Source organism: Oncorhynchus nerka, linkage group LG24 (genome assembly GCF_034236695.1).
Source record: "Oncorhynchus nerka isolate Pitt River linkage group LG24, Oner_Uvic_2.0, whole genome shotgun sequence".
Taxonomy (NCBI): domain Eukaryota; kingdom Metazoa; phylum Chordata; class Actinopteri; order Salmoniformes; family Salmonidae; genus Oncorhynchus; species Oncorhynchus nerka.
Window position 1 is genome coordinate 65,979,361 of NC_088419.1, and position 18,150 is coordinate 65,997,510.

Below are 18,150 nucleotides of genomic sequence, written 5' to 3' on the forward strand. Positions count from 1 at the left end.
ATAGGCCAGACGGGGCTGGGTGGGCTCCTGAGAACACAAGCTGCAACACATGCTGCCTGTCTGCTCGTCCTCTCACTAACACAGACAGACTGGCCGGAGGGACCAAGGCCTCCCTCACTGGTCTGGTGTCCTCATGTAGAACAGTGTCTGGACTCTGGAGGTTGAAGAGGACACAAATGCTATTATTTAATTATTTAGGCCACTTTTATCACACTTTCAAATTATATTGCGCAAGAGTCCTTTTTGGTCATTTTAATTATATTAGATTGTCCTCTGTGGTTAAACTGGAAGATGGATTAATGTAATTAGAAGTGGAATTGTATTTGAACTTTAACACTTCAGACATAGATGGGTTGGTTTCTCTCCTCCAAAGGTCTTTTCACTGATGTAGTATTAGGGATTGATTGAGGAAGCTAGCTAGTAATTGGCTGCTACAGACAGACGTATGTTTAACATCATAATTAAAAACAGGCGTAATAAGCTTCAGCGGTGTGCCCGGGCTATTCCAGCTTTGAGTGAGGTGTCCACTAGGTGGCGATGTAAACCTCTACTACCACCTGTACTTGTTATCTTAATTGATTCACTGGCTCTCCTCGCACCCTGAATACCAATGAGTTCTAGCTGCTTGCAAAAACGGACAACTGCTTCTCACTTTGCATTTTGACAGCGTTGCAGAATGGGCTGGATATTTATATTTGTTTCTATTTTAAACAGCAAGATCTAATTCAGTGCACTGAGCCTGACTCTGTCCAAGTGAGCACAAAGGATATGGACAGCACACTAAGTAAAGCCTCTAGAGTCATCAAAAAGACTTCAAAGAAGGTAAAATGGGCTCCGAATTAGCCCGTCTCACTACTGTATTCCACACAGGCCTTTGCTGGATATTAGACATGTTCACAGCTGCATGTTAGAGCTATTTTGAGTCAGGTTTTGAGTGTTTGTGTGACTGTTTTTACACCCCAGGTAACGAGAGCCTTTTCCTTCACCAAAACACCCAAACGGGTGATCCAGAGAGCCTTCATGGCCAACAGCACCCCAGATGACAAGAGCCCTGGCCCTAGCTCCGAGAACATGAGCCGTGTGGGCAGCAGTGCCACCCTGTCTGTAAGTTCATCCATCCATCCCCACCCATCTACTTCCAAGTACAGGCCTTGAACAAGGCTTGTCTAACCAAGTCAAGAGGCTAAAGGGGCATATTACAAGTCAGAAGGAGGTTAACAGGGCTATGGCAGATGAAACATACGTAATTTACCATTTTGACATGGACTGTCTAATTGCACCAAGTACCTTGTTTCCCTCTGAAGATCCATTTGCAGTGCTCTCCAATGCATGATGGTAAATGGGTTACACATTAGGAGTTTATGTCTAATGGTGAAATTGCTGTTCCTCCAGTGCAAGCCATTTTATTTTGACAATGGCTGCAGTTTTCACATGCCTGTTTTGAACTTTTAGACATTTATTTCCTGTTCTTCTAACTGCGTTAGTGATGTCAGTCTTAATTTTTTTAAATCTTTGATTACCCTTTTTCTTGATATTTCTTTCCTTTTACTAAAACGGTAAAGATTAATCATACAACACTAAATATTTGAAGGAAGTTACTGCGCTCCAACTTGGCTATTAAAAAGGGATTTTAAGTGCACCTTGGTGCAGTGGTGGGATAAGTAGTCTGTCCTGTGAGTTCTCTCCCCCAAAACTCTGACCCCCCCCCCCATGCTCTGATTTGTGACTGTGTAGATGGCTCGCTCTACCTCCACATTCAACCTCAGTGGTTCCACCAAGAACTCTGCTGCTGCCGTGGTGCAGCGCTCGAACTCCCTGGACAACGCCCCCTGTCCCCGCCTCTGTGTTCCCGTCTGTATTCACACCCCTGATCCCACACCTAGTCTACCCTGCCCTGAGGAGACCCCACCTAGACCCCAAACCACCCACACCATGCCTCCTTACTCTACCAGCCCCCCTTCCTTGAGGATCCCGTCCAAAGGGAGGATTCCCCCTGGGGCTTGCAGGTACCTGCAGGTCCCCTACTCTGACCCCCGCAAGGCAGGCTGCCTGAGCCCCCGCAAAGAGACCCTCCTATAGGCGGCTGACTGACCTCAGACTGATGTGAGCATCCCTACGCTGGCTTTAACTCACTGGGATAGGTGCTTTGGTGGTGGCTCTCTCACTGACTAACTCCTAATTCCTGGACTGTGCTGGCACCAGGGCTCAAAATAAATACAGATATTGGTTGCACTGGTGCTCTTAACTTAAAGGTGCTACACAGGATTTTTGCATTGTAGATTAAGAAAACATCCATAATATATCTGCAGTGATAGTGTTTCACAGTATTACTTACCTGCCAGTGTTGTGATTGGTGATATTCCACTATTGATTTCTGCTCTGTCATTTCCTGGTTGCTAAAATTCTACACTGTAAACTCAATTTCAGTTTGTTAGAAAACAACCACTGAATAGTGTAGGGAATCATTGTACCATCCTAAATCTCTTTGAAATATATTTTCAATCAAATACTGTTTTTACAGACGTTTGAAGCTGGTGGAGTAACTTTCGGCTTTGGTAGGTACAGCGATTTAGATGGTACAATGATTCCCTACAATATTCGGTGCTTGTTTTCTCACATACAGTGCATTTGGAAAGTATTCAGACCCCTTCACTTTTCCACATTTTGTTACGTTACAGCCTTATCCTAAAATGTACTCAATTGTTTTCCCTCAATCTACACACAATACTACATAATGACAATTGTTTTTGCAAATGTATTGGATTTAAAACAGAAATATCACGTTTGCATAAGTTTTCAGACTTTACTCAGCACTTTGTTAAAGCACCTTTGGCAGCTAATTACAGCCTTGAGTATGACACTACAAGCTTGGCACACCTGTATTTGGGGAGTTTCTCACATTCTCTGCAGATCATGTTACGCTCTGTCAGGCTTGATGGAGAGGGTCTCTCCAGAGATTTTCGTTCGGGTTCAAGTCTGGGCTCTGGCTTGGCCACTCAAGGACATTCAGAGACTTGTCCCAAAGCCACTCATGCATTGTCTTGGCTGTGTGCTTAGTTGTTGTCCTTTTGGAAGGTGAACCTTCGCCCCAGTCTTAGGTCCTGAGCGCTCTGGAGCAGGTTTTCATCAAGGATCTCTCTGTACTTTGCTCCGTTCATCTTTTCCTCGGTCCTGACTAGTTTCTCAGTCCCTGCAGCTATAAAACAAACCCACAGCATGATGCACTGTAGGGATGGTGCCAGCTTTCCTCCAGAAGTGACGCTTTGCAATCAGGCCAAAGAATTCAATCTTGGTTTCATCAGACCAGAGAACCTTGTTTCTTATGGTCTGAGGGTCCTTTAGGTGCCTTTTGGCATACTCCAAGCGGGCTGTCACAATTCTTATATCATTTTAAAGGTAATCTTGATGTTAATCCCACCAAAGTGTCCGATTTCAAATATGCTTTTCAACGATTGTTAGGTCTCCACCAAACCACAATAAGCACAGCCATTTTCCAGCGAAATATAGCATTCACAAAAAGCAGAAATAGAGAAAATTTAAGGTTAGTGAACCTTTTTTTTTTTTTTACCAAGTCAGTTAACAAATTCTTATTTTCAATGGCGGCCTAGGAACAGTGGGTTAACTGCCTGTTCAGGGGCAGAATAACAGATTTGTACCTTGTCAGCTCGGGGATTTGAACTTGCAACCTCCCAGTTACTTGTCCAATGCTCTAACCACTAGGCTACCCTGCCGCCCCAGATGACACTCATAGGATTTCATGTTACACATTACATGCATGTTTTGTTTGATAAAGTTAATATTTATATAAAAACAGAGTTTACATTGGCGTATTAGATTCACTAGTTCCAAAAACATCAAGTGATTTTGCATAGCCACGTCGTTTCAACAGAAATACACATGGAATTATAGATATACCTCTCCTTAATGCAACCGCTGTGTCAGATTTTTAAAATAGTTTACGGAAAAAGCAACCCATGCAATAATCTGAGACTGAGCTCAGAACAGTAGCCAAATTAGCCGCCATGTTGGAGTCAACAGAAACCAGAAAATACATGATAAATGTTTCCTTACCTTTGAACTTCATCACAATGCAGTCCTAGGAATCCCAAGTCCACAATAAATGCTTGATTTGTTTGAAAATGTCAGTTATTTATGTCCAATTAGCTACTTTGGTTAGCGCGTTTGGTAAACAGTTCCGTAACAGTCAGTAGAAACATGCCAAACAATGTACTGAATCAATCTTTACATATATCTTGAATAACATTCCAACCAGAGAATTAGAATGACTTCAAATCAAATTTTATTTGTCGCATACACATGGTTAGCAGATGTTAATGCGAGTGTAGCGAAATGCTTGTGCTTCTAGTTCCGACAATGCAGTAATAACCAACAAGTAATCTAACTAACAATTCCAAAACTACTGTCTTATACACAGTGTAAGGGGATAAAGAATATGTACATAAGGATATATGAATGAGTGATGGTACAGGGCAGCATAGGCAAGATACAGTAGATGGTATTGAGTGCAGTATATACATATGAGTATGTAAACATAAAGTGGCATAGTTAAAGTGGCTAGTGATCCATGTATTACGTAAAGATGCAGTAGATGATATAGAGTACAGTATATACATATGAGATGAATAATGTAGGTTATGTAAACATCATATTAGGTAGCATTGTTTAAAGTGGCTAGTGATATATTTTACATCATTTCCCATCAATTCCCATTATTAAAGTGGCTAGAGTTGAGTCAGTGTGTTGGCAGCAGCCACTCAATGTTAGTGGTGGCTGTTTAACAGGCTGATGGCCTTGAGATAGAAGCTGTTTTACAGTCTCTCGGTCCCAGCTTTGATGCACCTGTACTGACCTCGCCTTCTGGATGATAGCGGGGTGAACAGGCAGTGGCTCGGGTGGTTGTTGTCCTTGATGATCTTTATGGCCTTCCTGTGACATCGGGTGGTGTATGTGTCCTGGAGGGCAGGTAGTTTGCCCCCGGTGATGCGTTGTGCAGACCTCACTACCCTCTGGAGAGCCTTACAGTTGTGGGCGGAGCAGTTGCCGTACCAGGCGGTGATACAGCCCGACAGGATGCTCTCGATTGTGCATCTGTAGAAGTTTGTGAGTGCTTTTGGTGACAAGCCGAATTGCTTCAGCCTCCTGAGGTTGAAGAGGCGCTGCTGCGCCTTCTTCACGATGCTGTCTGTGTGGGTGGACCAATTCAGTTTGTCTGTGATGTGTACGCCGAGGAACTTAAAACTTACTTCCCTCTCCACTACTGTCCCATCAATGTGGATAGAGGGGTGTTCCCTCTGCTGTTTCCTGAAGTCCACAATCATCTCCTTAGTTTTGTTGACGTTGAGTGTGAGGTTATTTTCCTGACACCACACTCCGAGGGCCCTCACCTCCTCCCTGTAGGCCGTCTCGTCGTTGTTGGTAATCAACCCTACCACTGTTGTGTCGTCCGCAAACTTGATGATTGAGTTGGAGGCGTGCGTGGCCACGCAGTCGTGGGTGAACAGGGAGTACAGGAGAGGGCTCAGAACGCACCCTTGTGGGGCCCCAGTGTTGAGGATCAGCGGGGTGGAAATGTTGTTGCCTACCCTCACCACCTGGGGGCGGCCCGTCAGGAAGTCCAGTACCCAGTTGCACAGGGCAGGGTCAAGATCCAGGGTCTCGAGCTTGATGACGAGCTTGGAGGGCACTATGGTGTTAAATGCCGAGCTGTAGTCGATGAACAGCATTCTCACATAGGTATTCCTCTTGTCCAGATGGGTTAGGGCAGTGTGGTTGAGATTGCATCGTCTGTGGACCTATTTGGGCGGTAAGCAAATTGAAGTGGGTCTAGGGTGTCAGGTAGGGCGGAGGTGATATGGTCCTTGACTAGTCTCTCAAAGCACTTCATGATGACGGAAGTGAGTGCTACGGGGCGGTAGTCGTTTAGCTCAGTTACCTTTGCTTTCTTGGGAACAGGAACAATGGTGGCCCTCTTGAAGCATGTGGGAACAGCAGACTGGGATAGGGATTGATTGAATATGTCCGTAAACACACCAGCCAGCTGGTCTGCGCATGCTCTGAGGGCGCGGCTGGGGATGCCGTCTGGGCCTGCAGCCTTGCGAGGGTTGACACGTTTAAATGTTTTCCTCATGTCGGCTGCAGTGAAGGAGAGTCCGCATGTTTTAGTTGCGGGCCGTGTCAGTGGCACTGTATTGTCCTCAAAGCAGGCAAAAAAGTTATTTAGTCTGCCTGGGAGCAAGACATCCTGGTCCGTGACTGGGCTGGTTTTCTTTTTGTAATCTGTGATTGACTGTAGACCCTGCCACATGCCTCTTGTGTCTGAGCCGTTGAATTGAGATTCTACTTTGTCTCTATACTGACGCTTAGCTTGTTTGATTGCCTTGCGGAGGGAGTAGTTACACTGTTTGTATTCGGTCATGTTTCCGGTCACCTTGCCCTGATTAAAAGCAGTGGTTCGGGCTTTCAGTTTCGCGCGAATGCTGCCATCAATCCACGGTTTCTGGTTTGGGAATGTTTTAATCGTTGCTATGGGAACGACATCTTCAACGCGCGTTCTAATGAACTCGCTCACCGAATCAGCGTATTCGTCAATGTTGTTGTCTGACGCAATACGAAACATATCCCAGTCCACGTGATGGAAGCAGTCTTGGAGTGTGGAATCAGATTGGTCGGACCAGCGTTGAACAGACCTCAGCGCGGGAGCTTCTTGTTTTAGTTTCTGTCTGTAGGCAGGGATCAACAAAATGGAGTCGTGGTCAACTTTTCCGAAAGGAGGGCGGGGCAGGGCCTTATATGCGTCGCGGAAGTTGGAATAGCAATGATCCAAGGTTTTTCCCGCCCTGGTTGCGCAATCGATATGCTGAAAAATTTAGGGTGTCTAGTTTTCAGATTAGCCTTGTTAAAATCCCCAGCTACAATGAATGCAGCCTCCAGATAAATGGATTCCAGTTTGCAAAGAGTCAAATAAAGTTCTTTCAGAGCCATCGATGTGTCTGCTTGGGGGGGAATATATACGGCTGTGATTATAATCGAAGAGAATTTCCTTGGAAGATAATGCGGTCGACATTTGATTGTGAGGAATTCTAAATCAGGTGAACAGAAGGACTTGAGTACCAGTATGTTGTTATGATCACACCACGTCACGTTAACCATGAAGCATACTTCAGATGACCGGTGGAACGCAGGTCCATCCCCTGTGAACGCGCATAGTGAAAGCATGGTCAACTCGTGGCAGCGGTGACTATTTCCTGTGTCATTCGACCCCCCCTTCACATTAGTCCTCAAAGTTCTATTTTTTTCATTTTTTTCACCTTTATTTAACCAGGTAGGCTAGTTGAGAACAAGTTCTCATTTGCAACTGCGACCTGGCCAAGATAAAGCATAGCAGTGTGAACAGACAACACAGAGTTACACATGGAGTAAACAATTAACAAGTCAATAACACAGTAGAAGAAAAGGGGAGTCTATATACAATGTGTGCAAAAGGCATGATGAGGTAGGCGAATAATTACAATATTGCAGAATAACACTGGAGTGATAAATGATCAGATGATCATGTACAGGTAGAGATATTGGTGTGCAAAAGAGCAGAAAAGTAAATAAATAAAAACTGTGGGGATGAGGTAGGTGAAAATGGGTGGGCTGTTTACCAATAGATTATGTACAGCTGCAGCAATCGGTTAGCTGCTCAGATAGCAGATGTTTGAAGTTGGTGAGGGAGATAAGTCTCCAACTTCAGCGATTTTTGCAATTCGTTCCAGTCACAGGCAGCAGAGTACTGGAACGAAAGGCGGCCGAATGAGGTGTTGGCTTTAGGGATGATCAGTGAGATACACCTGCTGGAGCGCGTGCTACGGATGGGTGTTTCCATCGTGACCAGTGAACTGAGATAAGGCGGAGCTTTACCTAGCATGGCCTTGTAGATGACCTGGAGCCAGTGGGTCTGGCGACGAATATGTAGCGAGGGCCAGCCGACTAGAGCATACAAGTCGCAGTGGTGGGTAGTATAAGGTGCTTTAGTGACAAAACGGATGGCACTGTGATAAACTGCATCCAGTTTGCTGAGTAGAGTGTTGGAAGCAATTTTGTAGATGACATCGCCGAAGTCGAGGATCGGTAGGATAGTCAGTTTTACTAGGGTAAGCTTGGCAGCGTGAGTGAAGGAGGCTTTGTTGCGGAATAGAAAGCCGACTCTTGATTTGATTTTCGATTGGAGATGTTTGATATGGGTCTGGAAGGAGAGTTTGCAGTCTAGCCAGACACCTAGGTACTTATAGGTGTCCACATATTCAAGGTCGGAACCATCCAGTGTGGTGATGCTAGTCGGGCATGCGGGTGCAGGCAGCGATCGGTTGAAAAGCATGCATTTGGTTTTACTAGCGTTTAAGAGCAGTTGGAGGCCACGGAAGGAGTGTTGTATGGCATTGAAGCTCGTTTGGAGGTTAGATAGCACAGTGTCCAATGACGGGCCGAAAGTATATAGAATGGTGTCGTCTGCGTAGAGGTGGATCAGGGAATCGCCCACAGCAAGAGCAAAATCATTGATATATACAGAGAAAAGAGTCGGCCCGAGAATTGAACCCTGTGGCACCCCCATAGAGACTGCCAGAGGACCGGACAGCATGCCCTCCGATTTGACACACTGAACTCTGTCTGCAAAGTAATTGGTGAACCAGGCAAGGCAGTCATCCGAAAAACCGAGGCTACTGAGTCTGCCGATAAGAATATGGTGATTGACAGAGTCGAAAGCCTTGGCAAGGTCGATGAAGACGGCTGCACAGTACTGTCTTTTATCGATGGCGGTTATGATATCGTTTAGTACCTTGAGTGTGGCTGAGGTGCACCCGTGACCGGCTCGGAAACCAGATTGCACAGCGGAGAAGGTACGGTGGGATTCGAGATGGTCAGTGACCTGTTTGTTGACTTGGCTTTTGAAGACCTTAGATAGGCAGGGCAGAATGGATATAGGTCTGTAACAGTTTGGGTCCAGGGTGTCTCCCCCTTTGAAGAGGGGGATGACTGCGGCAGCTTTCCAATCCTTGGGGATCTCAGACGATATGAAAGAGAGGTTGAACAGGCTGGTAATAGGGGTTGCGACAATGGCGGCGGATAGTTTCAGAAATAGAGGGTCCAGATTGTCAAGCCCAGCTGATTTATATGGGTCCAGGTTTTGCAGCTCTTTCAGAACATCTGCTATCTGGATTTGGGTAAAGGAGAACCTGGAGAGGCTTGGGCGAGGAGCTGCGGGGGGGCCGGAGCTGTTGGCCGAGGTAGGAGTAGCCAGGCGGAAGGCATGGCCAGCCGTTGAGAAATGCTTGTTGAAGTTTTCGATAATCATGGATTTGTCGGTGGTGACCGTGTTCCCTAGCCTCAGTGCAGTGGGCAGCTGGGAGGAGGTGCTCTTGTTCTCCATGGACTTCAGTGTCCCAGAACTTTTTGGAGTTGGAGCTACAGGATGTAAACTTCTGCCTGAAGAAGCTGGCCTTAGCTTTCCTGACTGACTGCGTGTATTGGTTCCTGACATCTAGTGGAAGGCATAGGAAGTGAAAACTCATCCATATCTCGCTGTAATTTCAATGAGAGCTTGGTTGAAAATCTGCCACCCCCAGAAAAAATCCAAACAGGAAGTTGAATTTCTCAAGTTTTTGCCTGCAATATGAGTTATGTTATACTCAGACATAATTCAAACAGTTTTAGAAACTTCAGAGTGTTTTCTATCCAATACTAATAATAATATGCATATATTAGCAACTGAGACTGAGGAGCTGGCCATTTACAATGGGCACCTTTTCATCCAAGCTACTCAATACTGCCCCTGCAGCCATAAAAAGTTTAAAAAGGCACACCAAAATGAGAGCCTACATTGGGCCTAGTCTGAGTACCAGTCTCTTTAGCTTATTTTAGTCAATTTGCAAAACAACATTTAAGAAAGTTCCACATACCTCAATATTTATTTTCAACATTGCATTCTCACAACTTCTATTGTCGTGCTTTCCTCATGCCCCTTTTCATGATGGTGCTAGCAGCCATGTGAGTGGGTGCTAGTTGGCTACTGACTGGAACATAAAGCTAACCAAGACTAACAGACTATACAGCTACAAGTAGTGAGTGGTGTTAAACTGACTATACTAAACAAATGTAATGTTTTACCTCTGAAATGTTTTCCACACATATGCAGTAGCTAGGTGTAGCTTACACCAAGGCCCTTCTCCCACGTTTGCTCAGTCACCACATTTCCCACCCTCCCATTTCGTGGGACCATTGGGAACCGTAGGTCGGGATTGAACAACACATCAGTTATTCCTCATGTTTTGTTATACAAACAAACTGTTGCTTAGCAACAGTATACCAATGTGTTCTGTGGAGAGGAAAAGAGGTGATAGAGTATCAATATTTGCATAATCGTTTTGATTTGAGGATAGCTGTGAGGGTATTGAATCAGGATAAAATCTTCTGTTCTCCTTGATCTCATTAATAATAGATGGCAGTAAATTGTAGATGGCAGAAAGGCCAGTCTCTTTGGCACATGACATGGAGTACAGGGAGTAAAATGTTTGCTAAAGACACTGGTACCTAAGCTACATTGGACCTATATGCATCTCGCTTACTTTTGAAGCACACCCCCTGAAGACATCACTTTTCCTTTTTTTCTGTGCCACCAAATGTTTGCATATACTGGAGAAGTTACCAGGTTGTTAGTAGGGCTACCAAATATAGCGATTTGACATGCGATATAGATCAAAACACTTGGGTGAATTTGTTGGAATCATAGAAATATAATTATTATTTGAATTCTATGGTTGTTGTTTGGCATGACATCAAATGAAAAAGCCAGATATGGGTTATAACAGGGTAGGAACCAAAGTGTTGGTCAGTGTTTCCCAGGGGACTATAATCACATTTTAATAGACATTACATTTAGACAAATGTTTTAAAGTAGACCATCTGATTCAGAACATGCCATTATACAAACATGCTGATCTACACCAATACTGGTAGCAACCTGTATTAGAACTAACGTTTGCTTTGCCCTAGCGAGTGCATTTTGCTAAATGGGTTTTAGCTATCCAGCTAGCGATAAACATTAGAGATTAGCATTATTTTAGGCTCATGCCAGCTTTCTTAGATTAACTTGCGCTTTGCAGAGCGCAAGATACACAAACTAGTAGTCTAATAGAGAGAACATGTGGATCCATATTTAGAAGCAGCCTCGGAAGCAGCATTGCCCTTGTTTTTTAAGAATATATTGAGTGCATAAATTGACAGCATGCTGAAAAAATAAACAGCTCTGGAGAAACTGCTGCCTGCTTGAGTGATGGGGCGGGGCTTGTGTCTGGCCTGGGAACTGGAAGCAAGCAGCCGCTGGAGGGAGAGGACTGGCACTCAGAAGCTGCAGTAAAGCAAAGCCTAATAATCATAACAATTATCTAGGTTTGTTATTTTTTTTGTTCAGCCGGTCTTGTTTGAGCAGTGTAGCGAAGTATTGCTGCTAAATATTGTTTTGTATTGGATTTTTTTTTTTTGCCGCAATGGTTCTCAAATAAAACTCCAGGTTGCACATGCGGCCTTTAGAGCCCTGGGTGGCACTCACTCCCCTGCTCTCTGTGGGCTGTTACTTATCTGCCCCACACCTCACTCACTCAGTTCCGCTAACATCCGCCTGAAGCACCGGGCAGACGCTCACTCAAGCTTTTACATAAACCCCCTCAATCAGTTTTGGAATAAGGAGGGATGTATTTTTACAGCAGTCACGGCAGCGGATGATTTGGTTATGATATATGTCCTCCAAAGCAGTAAATGTTGTGGTGACAGTTATTTAATCATTCTCCCACTAATTTAATCCAATAAAGCCAACATCTGTGTGCCGCATGATGCTTGAGTGTTTGGATGGAGGCTCCAGACCTTTTGGCAATCCATCACTGGGCATTTGTGAAACCCTGGCACTGACTTCATGTTTGTCTTGAATGGTCTGGTCATTGCTTTTTCACCACTATTGATCCCAGGTCCTCAAATTAAACCATAATGTCACCTCAAATCTCATTAACATGACTAGGCCCTGTTGAAGTGAAATTGTGTGGTGGTTATAGCAACAAGCACGCAATGAGGTGCTGGTGCATAAATTGGGTTGCTATTCAGGCTGGCCTTTCCTTTCACCCAGGCATTAGCCAGCAGCAGCCTTACTGAAGGGAGTATACATGACACGTACCTGTTTACGCTCCTACCTTTAACACTCGTGTCTCCATAGGGCAGCCTCTTAATAAGAGTCAAATATGTATGCATTTTAACCAGACAGACTCTGTGCTTCCCCAGAAAACACCCTGCTTTTATGCAGCACATTTCATGTTCAAGTTGCTGCGGTAACATATATAAGTACTCAAGGTTCCTTTTCAATATATCTGATTCATCCACAGTAATGAGCAGAGAGAGAACAGCATCTTTACAACATGACAAAATGTTGTGAATGGTTTAAACGCTTGTTTTGCAAGTTGGGTAGAGAACAGTAATATTCTATTGGCGTTGCTCTATTAGTTCAATGCCAACATTTGGCTGGGAAGGCTGAATGTAAAAGTAATTAAATGAGACTGGTGCATATAAAACGACCTTGTATCCTTCACTAAGCACTTCCCACAAGATTGCTTCTGCGGCCCACATGACAATCCCTCTTCGCGTCGAGCCTTTTAAACTGTCCTCCAGAAGTCCCAGCGGATACTTGTGATCAAAAAGCCCTCGTATAGAAGAACTTAAGTAAACACTCAAGTAACTCATTGTCTTTAAACTAACACTCGAGGGGTCATTTCTGTTTTGGAACACAATCAATTTCCTAATTTAATCGATGTCCCTGTTCTGTTCCCTCCAGGCGATGCACTCTCCCTCCATGGTCAACCTGCCATCCATGTTTGAGAGGAAGTACCACACGTTCAGTCGCTCCACAACCCACCTGTTCTGATTGACTCAGAGGGGATAAACCCAGCACGCTCTTCTGCACCGTGCACCCCTCACTGTAATTCAATTGGCTCACCTTTCTGCAATGGTACTGCTGATTGGCAGGTTCTGTAATTGTTTTAATTAACACAAGTTCAGGCAGATATTGTCCGACTTGGAAAATGAAGGATGTGTATACCCTTGTATTTAGTGTTTACTTGCAATGTTAAAAGTTGGCTTTGTGTGTTAGACATTTTGACATATGTAATAAACAGCCACATATATAGAGAAGATATTCACTGACATTTTATATAGTTTTGTCGTAGAGGTATATAATTCACTGAATGATTAACCAATGAAACTATTTCTTTGTTTTATGGGAACAAGCCTGTTGGTTTCACTTACTGTAGTTTCCAGCTTTTATAAAGCTCTTGAAATGTTTTTACTTTTTATACAAATGATCAGGAATAGTGGAACAAAAGCAAACATAAGCTGTAAGTCTGTCTGTTTGCTCTAGTTTTTAGGTGATTTTGTTGTCAAGTGGTTGTTTTTGTTCAGAAGGGACTGGGAATGATGCTGCAGTACATATTTATTCTTCATAATCATTTTATAAATAGTCTATAAAAAGTATTTTTCTCTCTTGCTATTAATGTGTAAATGTGCCTCTATCATGTTTGTCTGTCCATTATCGGTACTGTATCATCTTCCAATGTATCTGTATCCAACTTTAAGCTTATTTCTAGTGGGGTTTTTTCAGTTATAGGGTGTTCATTACTTTTGTCAACAGATGAATTAAAAAATGAATAAGCACCCCCCCCATCCCCATTCATCTGTATTGAATAGTGGCTATTATTATACAGTCACTTATGGTTTGGAATTGAATTATTTTAATAAAATCCCTTGTATTGAATTATGTGTTTGTGATGTTTTTTGGGGGAGGTTTACATTATTTTTAAACAAAGAACGTGTATCTGCACTTCACCCATCTACCTATTCAGTTACTTTCTCATTATGTCCTTGGTGTATTATCCTCCTTTAATACTTGGAGGGATGTGAAAATCTGAACCTTGTTCAGTAGGGAGAAGAAGTATTTGATACACTGCCAATTTTGCAGGTTTTCCTACTTAAAAGCATGTAGAGGTCTGTAATTTTCATCATAGGTACACTTCAACTGTGAGAGACAGAATCTAAAACAAAAATCCAGAAAATCTCACTATGATTTTTAAGTAATTAATTTGCATTTTATTGCATGACATAAGTATTTGATAACCTACCAACCAGTAAGAATTCTGGCTCTCACAGACCTGTTAGTTTTTCTATAAGAAACCCTCCTGTTCTCCACTCATTACCTGTCTAAAAGACACCTGTCCACACTCAATCAAACAGACTCCAACCTCTCCACAATGGCCAAGACCAGAGAGCTGTGTAAGGACATCAGGGGTAACATTGTAGACCTGCACAAGGTTGAGATGGGATACAGGACAATAGGCAAGCAGCTTGGTGAGAAGGCAACTGTTTGCGCAATTATTAGAAAATGGAAGAAGTTCAAGATGACGGTCAATCACCCTCAGTCTGGGGCTCCATGCAAGATCTCACCTCGTGGGGCATCAATGATCATGAGGAAGGTGAGGGATCAGCCCAGAACTACACGGCAGGACCTGGTCAATGACCTGAAGAGAGCTGGGACCACAGTCTCAAAGAAAACCATTAGTAACAGACTACGCCGTCATGGATAAAAATCCTGCAGCGCATGCAAGGTCCCCCTGCTCAAGCCAGCGCATGTCCAGGCCCGTCTGAAGTTTGCCAATGACCATCTGGATGATCCAGAGGAGGAATGGGAGAAGGTCATGTCTGATGAGACAAAAATATAGCTTTTTGGTCTTTTTTTTTGCTCCACTCGCCGTGTTTGGAGGAAGAAGGATGAGTACAACCCCAAGAACATCATCCCAACTGTGAAGCATGGAGGAGGAAACATCATTCTTTGGGGATGCTTTTCTGCAAAGGGGACAGGACGAGTGCACCGTATTGAGGGGAGGATGGATGGGACCATGTATCGTGAGATCTTGGCCAACAACCTCCTTCCCTCAGTAAGAGCATTGAAGATGAGTCGTGGCTGGGTCTTCCAGCATGACAACGACCCAAAACACACAGCCAGGGCAACTAAGGAGTGGCTCCGTAAGAAGCATCTCAAGGTCCTGGAGTGGCCTAGCCAGTCTCCAGACCTAAACCCAATAGAAAATCTTTGGAGGGAGCTGAAAGTCCATATTGCCCAGCGACAGCCCCGAAACCTGAAGGATCTGGAGAAGGTCTGTATGGAAGAGTGGGCCAAAATCCCTGCTGCAGTGTGTGCAAACCTGGTCAAGAACTACAGGAAACGTATGATCTGATTAAGTTCTGCTTTTCTGATGTATCAAATAGTTATGTCATGCAATAAAATGCAAATTAATTACTTCATTTACTTCATTACTTCATAAATCATACAATGTGATTTTCTGGATTTTTGTTTTAGACTGTCTCTCACAGTTGAAGTGTACCTATGATAAAAATTACAGACATCTACATGCTTGTAAGTAGGAAAACCTGCAAAATCGGCAGTGTATCAAATACTTGTTCTCCCCACTGTAGGCTGTGGAGTTCTGCAAAGAAATTACCAAGAAGCAATAAATGGCTGCCTGAAATTAAGTATTGATTTGGAAACTGTTAACTGGATGCCATTGGCTTGCCTTAAGCATCCTTTGACCACTCTTTTGACATGTTGTTCAGAATAGCCCACTCTAAAGTGAGACAAGGCAGCAATGTTCATTGTCTCAATTTGAGCAAGAAATGTACATTACTGGTCAAAGCAAGCAGTCTATGAGCTATCATGTATAAAGCAATACATGTGATAACTTCCTTATTTGGCACTTTTTGCTACAGCTACTGGCCTATTAAGGTTCAGGTAACTCACTTGAAAGGTGTCTTTTTAATATCCCCTTAATTTTTGCCATTTCTACATTTGTATTCATGGCACTAAAGCTCAGTATAGCACACACATCCTCCCCATCCACTCTGTTCAAAGGGCCAGACGATAAGCAGCCTCCTGGATAGTGAGCCAAAGCTAGAGCCCAGAGGCAAAAGGAGACCAGGGAATACCACAGTGAAAAGGCACCCATTAGAGGACACACTCTTTTCATATTTGCCTTTACTGCACTTCAAAGCAGATCTGTCAGGCCAGTTAAAGGGGAACTGCACACTGATTTGGCCTCATTTTTTTGGCTTGCTCTTCAAGAAAAGCTGGCGGTTGTGACAGAAGCCAAATGTGAGTTGGCTTGAGGGTGTGGTTTGATGTGGGTGTGTCTTGGTGGCAAGGACACACCCATCTGTCAGAAACTTGCCTGCAGCAGTTTCCTCCCACTCAATCACAATAAACCTACAGGTTGAGTTAAATAACTACAGGCAGATGTATGGTGAGATGCCGAAGGAAGCTTTGAATAGGTCAGTAGCCTACAGAGTAATATGGAAGAATGCAATTGCTGAATTTATGTAGATATTCTAAACTAAAGTGTTTTGATAACTTTCAAATGCAGTAACAGGTACATGTAGAATAAACAAACCTTTACATAATACCATAGAAGCAGTGTTCTGCCAATATAAAAATGTGTACCTTTCATTGCCATTCCCAGCTGAAACAGATACTTTGCATCGGCATTTTGTCTTTTTCGCAATGGCAAACGTCAGTGATACCGGGGTTTCCCGAACCTGTACCAGATTTGATTACCAATGGCAGTTAGGATAGGTAATATCTAAAACACAAACAGGTAATATGTTGAAGTTCCAACAGGTCAGATAATACCTACCCAATTATGGTCTCCCCATCAAACGACTGAGGCTGGCGTCTGGCAATTGCACATAGAATAGGTGATATCTGACAAACATATATTATGTTGAAGTTTAAACAGGTCAGACTAAACCAAACTAATTCTGGTCTCCCCATCGACGACCATTGGTGAGCAGGCAAGAGGTGAGACTGGAGGTAAGGTCTTTGCCAGAATCCCATTGATGGGCATGGTAGCGTAGATCAGTTCCTGGCCCCTCATCAAAGATACTGGTCAGTCAAAAGAAACTGAAAAAAATAAAACACACACACACAGATTACATTAACAATGGTGGTTATGATTAGAGTGGTGGAACCAACTTGATTGCTGCATTCACCTTTCTATTACACTTCAGATATCATATGTGGTTCCACCAGGCTAGGTTATGAAGGTAAATTGGGACAAAACTCAAAACTGTTTTGACCTTTGACCAGGTCAAATGTCACCAAGCTGATTCAAGTTTCCTCTCTGTTCCATTTATAGGAATTCTCACAGCAAGTGCATGTCTACGTGATTACTGAGGGTCACCTTGCTGGACTTCTCTATGTTCGGTTGCAAACGGGACATTTCTCGAACAACTGCAACAGGCAATCCTCATAAACAATGTACTTCATCTTATGAGCTGGCATTGACTGGGAGGGCCTGTGACAGGGTGATATAGGTTTATGAAGCCATCTGTGTCACCAGGGCAGTAATTTGGTCAAGCTAATTCTAGATTGTCACTAGTTACCACAGCCATAAAGTTATATAGGCTGCCCATTTCTACAACTTCTCTTCTTAATATGTGATTTTAAACCTAAGCTTAACCACACTGCTAACCTTATGCCTAACCCCAACCTTAAATTAAGACTAAAAAACAAATGTTTGTTTTCATGAATTTTTACGATAGACAATTTTGACTTGTGGCTGTGGTAACTGGTTGAAACTATAATTATATGCTTTGACTGTAGCTCCAGATTGGATTATATTCAGGCCGGTAACGCTATTGCGGAATCAGACATGAGTTAGCTACCACCGTAGCTGCATCCATCATTTTGGTTTTGCCCTATACCAGCACTCTCCAAACCTGTTCCTGGAGTGCTACCCTCCTCTAGGTTTTCAATCCAACCCCAGTTGTAACTACCTGATTCAGTTTATCAACAAGCTAATTATTAGAATCCGGTGCGCTAGATTAGGGTTGGAGTGAAAACCTACAGGTCATCCTGGTCTCATAGACTAGACGTAGTACATGTAAATTCGAGAAACTGAAATTAGTATGGATGTTACAGAAGGTTACTTAAGGCAAAAACTAATGTCTAGCAACCCGAAGGTTTAGTATTTGAATCTCATCATGGACAATTTGAGCTAATTAGCAACT

At 43.5% G+C, this 18,150-nt stretch overlaps 1 protein-coding gene across 4 annotated transcripts in view; it reads left to right on the forward strand.

Moving 5' to 3' along the window:
* ect2 (epithelial cell transforming 2) overlaps nucleotides 1–13,849 on the forward strand; it is a 36,194-nt gene extending 22,345 nt beyond the window's left edge. For 2 of the 4 annotated variants that reach the window (XM_029632787.2, XM_029632788.2), the window contains 4 exons: nucleotides 715–822; nucleotides 964–1,104; nucleotides 1,735–2,103; nucleotides 12,875–12,963. In XM_029632787.2, coding sequence (XP_029488647.2) covers nucleotides 715–822; nucleotides 964–1,104; nucleotides 1,735–2,079 — 594 coding nt within the window. In that variant the 3' untranslated portion in view covers nucleotides 2,080–2,103; nucleotides 12,875–12,963. Of the gene's footprint in view, nucleotides 1–714; nucleotides 823–963; nucleotides 1,105–1,734; nucleotides 2,104–12,874 lie in introns of all 4 variants that reach the window. The other 2 variants (XM_029632790.2, XM_029632791.2) reach the window with 1 other exon arrangement.
* Nucleotides 13,850–18,150: the final 4,301 nt, after the last annotated feature.